Below are 7,733 nucleotides of genomic sequence, written 5' to 3'. Positions count from 1 at the left end.
AGTTCTTAGATGCAAGCCTACGGCATGCCTCAGCCTGCTGCAGATGTTGGTAAATGTGTGAGTTTCTGTCCCTACTCAGATGCTCACGAATGCGCGTTGAAAGATGACGGCTAGTTTCGCCGATGTAACAGGCATTACATCCTGCACAAGAAAATTTGTAGACAACGCGCGAACGGAGATCGAGAGGAACAGGATCCTTCACACTGAACATACTACTCACTTTAAAAGACGAAAAAACTAACTTAATTTCAAAGTTAGTACAATAACGGTGGACAAGTTTACGCAATCTCCTCTGAGCTTCTGCATAAAAGGATCCTACATAAGGTAACTTAAAATAATAAGATGAAACGGGTTGTTGAACCCGAGAGCTTTCTGATGGGCGAACTTGAGCTCTGCTTACGTATTGGTTGACAACCTTATCTATAATATGAACAGGGAAAAGGTTTTTACGTAGGATACGAGTGAGGTTCTTAATATCATCATGAAAGCCCAACCAGGAATTGTTGATTTTGTAGACCCTGTCAACCAGTGTTCTTACAAGACCAATTTTGTAAGAGAATGCAGTAAAACTAAAATAGTTCATAAGGAGCCCTGTGAACGTTTTCTTACGGAAAACTGAAGTCTGGAGATAAAGAGGATTGTTATGAACTAAGTATTGCCACAGTGATCCAGAGTAACTGGACAACAGCGTTCACAAACTGATATTTAATTCCATAAATAACGTGAGAACTAAAATACAAAGGTAAGAAAATTACAAACGGTCGTAAAAAATTAGAAAGAAATACGTTTATGCGCTTAAAGGTTACACAACGAAAAGTAAAATTAAAGATTACAAATACCGGTTAACAGTGTCGTGTGCAACGTTTTCCTTGCCTAGAAACTTAAGTCTAAAATTACAAACATAAGCGATAAAATAAAAACTAAGCGAATAAAGGATGCAAGGCAATTAAAGCGAAAAGGTAAACAAACTAAGATAGCGTAAAAAGCGAAAATATTTACCTTGTGCTGCCTTTGATCACTGAGCAAGATTTGTGCTTACTTCTTGAGTTATAGTTATTACGCCAACTGATCTCAGGAGGCAAAAAAACGCAACCTTATAACCAGCAAGTGGCGCGACACTTTCGTGTGCGCTTTCGTGATAAACGGAAACTTTTGCAACGATAGAAGCGCGCGCGCGTATGAATGCGTTTTAAATTTCTTTGTATCTATGCGCGCGCTGTTATTGTCACACTCCCACCAAATTATTTATGGTTTGACCATGAGAAGGACTACTTGTTGTATTGGTCTTTCGATGGCGTCATGTCCGTTCCTTTGGGAGTCCCTAGATCCTAGTCGGATCCTTACTGATCGAACCAGTCCTTGTTTATCTGACCGGGTCTGTATGACCTTTCCAAGTGGCCACTCGTTCCTTGGAACGTCTTCTTTCACAATTACTGTGTCTCCGATTTTCAGGTTTCTCTTCGGCGCGAACCATTTCTGTCTTGAATTCAGATTGATGAGGTACTCCTTTCGCCACCTACTCCAAAATTGCTGCGCCAGAAATTGAACTCGTCGCCACCGTTTCCGAGCGTAAACATCTTCTCTGACGAAATTTCCAGGAGGTGGAAAAAGTGTCTTACTCTTCATTGTTAGCAGATGATTCGGAGTTAGAGGCTCTAAACTCTTCGGGTCGTTCAGGCATTGGCAGGTCAATGGTCGACTGTTGATTATGGCCATGACCTCGTACAAGAATGTACGAAGCGAAGACGTATCTAGTCTTCTTTTGAAATCGTCGAGAACAGTGTTCAGGACGCTTCTCGTGGTTCTAATTTGTCTTTCCCATACTCCTCCCCAGTGACTGGAATGTGGGGCATTCATGACAAATTCACAGCGATTGTTCGTCAAATATGTCTGAATCCTGTCGTTGTTCAACTCGTTCATGGCAGTTGCAAGCTCGTTTCTTGCTCCTACAAAATTGGAGCCTTGGTCGGACCTTAGCTGTTGGACGGGTCCTCGAATTGCAGTGAAGCACCTTAAAGCGTTGATGAAAGCATCGGTCGTCATGTCATCCAGAGTTTCAATGTGTACCGCTCGAGAACTCATGCATGTGAATAGTAACCCATATCTCTTCAACTCTTTCCTTCCTTCTTTTATCGTAAATGGCCCAAAACAATCCATTCCGCAGTACGTGAAGGGCGGAGTTGACTCCACTCTATCTTCGGGAAGGTTTGCCATCTTCTGGCCTTCTGTTGGTCGTCTTTGACGTCTGCATTTCACACATTTGTATATGTGGGACGTTACCGCGGCATTAAGGCCAAGAATCCATATTCCATGAGAACGAATTTCATTCATAGTCATTCCCTTTCCTGAATGTTTGACCTTCTTGTGAAAGTGGTCGATGATCATCTCTGTCACGTGGGAATGTCTTGGCAGGATTATCGGGTGTTTAACATCGAATGGCAAGGTAGAGTTTTCCAGTCTCCCACCAACTCCTATTAGTCCTCGTTCATCAATAAACGGATCCAACTTAACGAGGGAACTTGTCTTGGTAGCTGTTCCTTGCGAATAAGGCTGAGAACTTCATTCTTGAAGGTATTGTGCTGTAGCTCCTTGAAAATAAGCATTTCAGCTTCTTGTCTTTCACTTACTGTTGTGGCGATCGTTTTTGGCTTGTTTTTCTTGAAGGGTCTCTTCAGGTACGAAACCACGCCAACTGCTTTTGTCCAACTGGAGAATTTTGACACAATGTCGACGAGGCTGAAGGATTTCTTGACCGCACAAGTTGCTCGTACCGTAGCTTTAACCTCGGGGTCCAATTTTAATTTCATGGATCTCTTGCTTGTCAGACGAGATTTCTTTTTCCCAGAGAAATGCAGGTCCACTGAACCAGTTGGATTTCATGAGTTCTTCGGCGTTCAAGCCTCTGGAGGCGTGATCTGCAGGATTGTTCTTGGTGTCGATGTATCGCCATCCCTTGGTATCGGTGTTGGATCTGATTAACTGAACTCTGTTGGCAACGAACGTGTGAAATCGCTTGGCGTCGTTGTTAATGTAGCCAAGTACAACTTTAGAGTCAGTCCAAAAGTACTGTTTCAGATTGGCAAGGTTTAATTCATCTTGCAACATTGAGCCGACCTTCGCTGAAACAACTGCAGCGGTGAGTTCCAACCTTGGTATTGTGGCGATCTTCGATGGAGCGACGCGGGACTTCCCCATTACCAGAGAGACATTCACATTTTCTTTGTCGTCCTTTACTCTGAGATAAGAACACTGTCCGTATCCGAACGTACTTGCATCAGCAAAATTGTGTAACTCGTACTTCCTCTCTTGGCTCATCGTGACTGGTGCGAAACATCTTGGAATTTGCAATTCTTTGAGACATAGAAGATCCCGCTTCCATCGCTCCCACCTTGGCCGGACTTCTTCAGGCAGAGGTTCATCCCAGCTGACGCCCTTTTTGCATACTTCTTGCAGTATCTTTTTAGCTCTTAGAACCAAGGGGGCCAGAAATCCAAGGGGATCGTAGACGGAGGCTACTGACGCTAGTACTCCTCTTCTAGTTAAGGGTTGATCCTTAAGAACAATGGAGAAGCTGAAGGAGTCTAACTCCACTGACCATTGAACCCCAAGAACTCTGTCTATTGGAAGTTGTTCGGATGGCAGGTCCATCATGGCATCCGCTGCTCTTTCGCTCTTCGGTACCGATTCGAGTACTTGACGGTCATTTGAAATGAACTTATGGAGACGAAGGCCACCCTTCTTGCAGATTTCACGAGCTCCCTGAATGAGTTCCTTTGCTTGTTCTGCGGACTCGACGCTTGACAGTCCGTCATCTACGTAGAAATCGTGCGTGATAAACTGAGCCGCTGAAGGGTACGCTTCTTTCTCTTGACTTGCCATATGTTTGAAGCCGTAGCTGGCACAACCAGTCGATGATGTTGCTTCGAACAAGTGGACTTTCATTCTGTACTCCTTAGGTTCTTGCTTAAAGTCACCATTAGGCCACCACAGAAATCGCAAATAATCTCGATCGTTTGGACAAACCATGAATTGGTGGAACATCTTCTCCACGTCGCAAGTGATAGCGTAAGGATATCTCCTGAACCTGCACAGCACGCCTGTCAAATTGTTAGTGAGGTCTGGTCCACTGAGTAGATGATCGTTCAAGGAAGTTCCTTTAAACCTCGCAGAGCAATCAAACACGACTCTAATCTTGTTTTTCTTCGGATGATAGACACCATGATGAGGTATATACCACTTCACTCCTTCTTCTTGCACAAGCGTCGGTGCTTCTTCGGCATCTCCTCTGCTGAATACTTCGTTCATAAACTTGATGTAATCTTCTTTATACTTGGAATCCTTCAGAAATTTGCGCTTGAGGTATTCAAGGCGAGCTAGCGCCATCGAGCGGTTGTCAGGCAATAGAGGCCGGTCTTTGAATGGTAGTGGCATTTCATAGTGTTCGTTTTCGGTCTTTCCGATCCCTTCTTCCATAACTTTGAGGAATTGCAAGTCTTCTTGAGAAGTCTTCTTATCATCTTTGTTTTCCTTAAAGTCTGACTCAAGGACTCGTACGACATCGCTCATAAGCACAGCAGGTAGCTCCTTTACGGCAACTTTGTGGCAAAAGGAAGTTTCACTCTTTACGTCGTTACCACCTACGATGCTCCATCCGAGATCTGTCTTTATACCATATGGCTCATTACTCTCGCCGGTGATAACTTCTCTTGGGGCTAAAGCTTGAGAGCAGTCGTATCCAATTAGCAAACCAACATCGCAGTCCAATAAGTTATGCATTTTGTCTTCAATCGTTTGCAAGTGATCCCAGTTCTTAGCGGTGGTTTTAGTCGGAATGTGGTCTTCATCGGCGGGGATCGACGTACTAGTGTAGGCGACTGGTATTGAGATCTTAAGGTCGGAATTGTATCCTCTTACTTGAAGATTTGTAACTCTTTCGCTGTCGATGACTGACTCTTGGCTAGTGATAGTACTCAGCCGAAGCTTTGTCGGTTGTGCTTCTGCGTCGAGCTCGTCGCACTTTTCCTTAAGAATAAAGGTTGCATCACTTTGAGTGTCTAATACTGCGTAAACCAGTACTTCCTTATCGGGCTTCGTAGACGATGATAGCCACACAGGAACTATCATTGACGTAGTTGCACTTGAGGTCCCTTGTGATGCACACGAGGTTGACTTGCGAACATCTGTGGGTTCCTCTTCCTCACTTCTTTCTTCTTTCTTTTTCGTTTCTCTTTTTTCTTCGTGAAGACATGTGAGATGCTTTTTGTTGCATGATGAACAAGTTAACTTCCTCTTACAATCGCTGGACATGTGACCCTTCTTTAAACATCCGAAACAAAGCCTGTTTTCTTTAACAAAATTCTTTCTGTTCTCGAGTGTCTCAGTCTTAAACCTTAAGCAGGCATCCAACTGATGATTCGTTTTCTTGCAGAAGGTACATTGCGGTTGCTGCTTTGGCGTTTCATTCGGCTGTTTAGAATTCTCTTCCGTAGTCTTGGCGGAGTGAACAGTCTTGCTTTTTAAGTCCTTCGACCTTGGCGGTACTTGATGCGTGCTGTCTGATGTCGTTTCTGCCTCCTTTACAGCGTAGCAGGAAGAAATAGGATTGCATACGATATCCGCTTCAGCATTGACGAAAGACGTGAAGGCCTTAAAATCTGGGTATTTCTTCTCTTCTTTTATTCCTCTTGTGGCTTCTCTGTTCCACCTCGAGACAAGGCTGTCCGGTAACTTGGAGAGAAGCTTTTGGTTTTCCATGTAGTCATTTAAGACTTTTAGATCCTCGATTGTTTGCATTGCAGTTTTTTCACTTGCTAAGAAGTCGGCAAATCTTCTGAGGCCTTGGTGGTCTTTAATACCGATCTTTGGCCATCTTTGTAGCTTGTCTCTGTACGCTTTAGCTACTACAAATGGGTGACCAAACCTCTCGTCTAGGATGTTCCACGCTCGTTCATAGGCTTCCGATGAATTTTGCAGAAAGAGACCGCTGATGGCTTCCTTGGCAGGTCCTCTCAAATATCTTTTCAAATAGTACATTTTGTCACTTGCCGATAAGTTCTTTCGGTGTATGATCGCGTGAAAAGATGACTTCCAATCTGGATACTGGACAGGCTCACCGCTGAAGATGGTAGGTTCGGGCGCTGGGAGGCGACTCATGCTGAATGATTCGGTAATTGCGGTGATAATCGCGGCGGTGGAATCGGTGTTTGATGATTCTTGCGGTTGCACTTGATCATATGAAAGACCAGTGTTTTCGGGTGTGATAGGAGACTGATCAATGTTGCGATGCTGTTGAGTGCGCTGCGTCGCAGAATTTGAGGTGTTTGCATCCTTTGTTAAGTGCCTTTGTTCTTGCGGCAGTAGTACTAGGGATTCTGAAGCTGCCTCATATTGTGGCTGAATTGGAGAAATGCGCCGGATATCATCTTCGACCGAAACTATGTCGTCTGCAAACTCTTCGGCTTCTTGGTAAGCCTTAAGCTTTGCTCTTTCTATTTTGCATTTGCTTCTTTACTTCGCTCTGTTCCAATTCCAGTTTTCTTCGCGCCAGTTCTGCTTCAATCCTTGTTGTTTCGGCCCGGAGCTGCGCTTCCATTTTGGCGATGTATTCCTTGTGTTTTGCTTGTTCTTGCAGGGCATTAAATTCGGCTTCCTTTGCGGCTAGTTCTGCAGCAGCATCGGCTTTCTTTACGTCGATGAGGGAAGAAGCCTTTGAGGACCTACTGACTCTTGACCGACTTGACTTTGTTGATGCTTTGCTGGATATTCTACTTCGGACAGAACCTCTATCTTGCTCGTTGCGCAACGCTAGTTCGCTCTCGATTTTAAAATTGTCGTTCTAGTTCATGTTCCAGGGTTTGCGTCAGAGCGTCGCAGGCGTCCATTTTTGGCGAATTTCTTGACTCGGAGGTCGAACCTTTCGTAATTTCTCGTAATTCTTCTGAGTATTCTCGCGTAGCTCCTTTAAGCGTAGAATGGCTTCTTTTCTTTCTGTTTCTGACGAGGGTAGCTGATTGACTATGGACGACTCGATGTCTTCCGCTTGCCTTTTCCATGCTTCATGGGTTTCGTGGAATTTCCTTACGAGCTGATCTTCTTCTCTCTGTCGATCTCTTTGGAATTTTTCTTGATAGGCTTGGCCCTTTTCGGTAAGTGTTCTAGCCCGAGTAATTCGCGTTTGCTCTTGGATAGAAACTGCGCTTAAACTATCTACACTATAAATTGAATCTACTTGTTCACTTTGTACTTCAACTTGACTTTCTGAACTAGTCATTCTGACTATTCTGACTAAGTAAATCTTAATTATGCTTAAATAGTTTCTTCTTAACTTTAAGATTAGACTACACAACTGTAAAGTATTCCTTAGAGGCCGCGTAACGCGACAAGTAATTATTTATGAAGCGTGAACTTAACTTAAATGCAATCACTTAAACTTATTTCTGCAATGTTGCAGAATCTCTTAGACAATGTCTCTTGTAGTGTTCTTGCAACTAAAGACTCTTAAATTAACTTTACTTATGGTTTCCGTCGCTTGACTTGTGACTTGTGACTGACTTTGTGACTTGTGACTTCGTGATTTGCAACTTGAACTTCACGCTTGACTTGACCTTGGGTTGTTACGAGCTTGACCTTCAGTTGTTTGTCCGCTTGACTTGCTGGTGTCTTCGTTCTTCGGTTCTTGTTGTGGTTCAGCAAGTTCTCACTATTGCCACAGTGATCCAGTGTAACTTGACAAC

At 43.8% G+C, this 7,733-nt stretch overlaps 2 protein-coding genes across 2 annotated transcripts; both read right to left on the bottom strand.

The window, feature by feature from the left end:
- Positions 1 to 1,245: 1,245 nt before the first annotated feature.
- LOC144657885 (uncharacterized) lies at positions 1,246 to 2,385 on the bottom strand. The gene has a single exon (XM_078518241.1). It carries the CDS (start codon positions 2,383 to 2,385, stop codon positions 1,246 to 1,248), a length of 1,140 nt encoding a protein of 379 aa, XP_078374367.1.
- Positions 2,386 to 2,778: 393 nt separating this feature from the next.
- Positions 2,779 to 7,270, bottom strand: LOC144657884 (uncharacterized). The gene is made up of 3 exons (XM_078518240.1): positions 6,914 to 7,270; positions 6,512 to 6,814; positions 2,779 to 6,393 (listed from the first exon to the last, which is right to left on the bottom strand). The coding sequence occupies exons 1-3, from the start codon at positions 7,268 to 7,270 to the stop codon at positions 2,779 to 2,781; spliced, it is 4,275 nt and encodes a 1,424-aa protein (XP_078374366.1).
- Positions 7,271 to 7,733: the final 463 nt, after the last annotated feature.

The sequence above is a fragment of the Oculina patagonica genome, chromosome 6 (assembly GCF_052425735.1).
Source record: "Oculina patagonica isolate OP01 chromosome 6, crgOcupat, whole genome shotgun sequence".
In the NCBI taxonomy this organism is placed as follows: Eukaryota; Metazoa; Cnidaria; class Anthozoa; order Scleractinia; family Oculinidae; genus Oculina; species Oculina patagonica.
The sequence above is the reverse complement of the archived record's forward strand: the minus strand, read 5'-3'. Positions and strand labels throughout refer to the sequence as shown.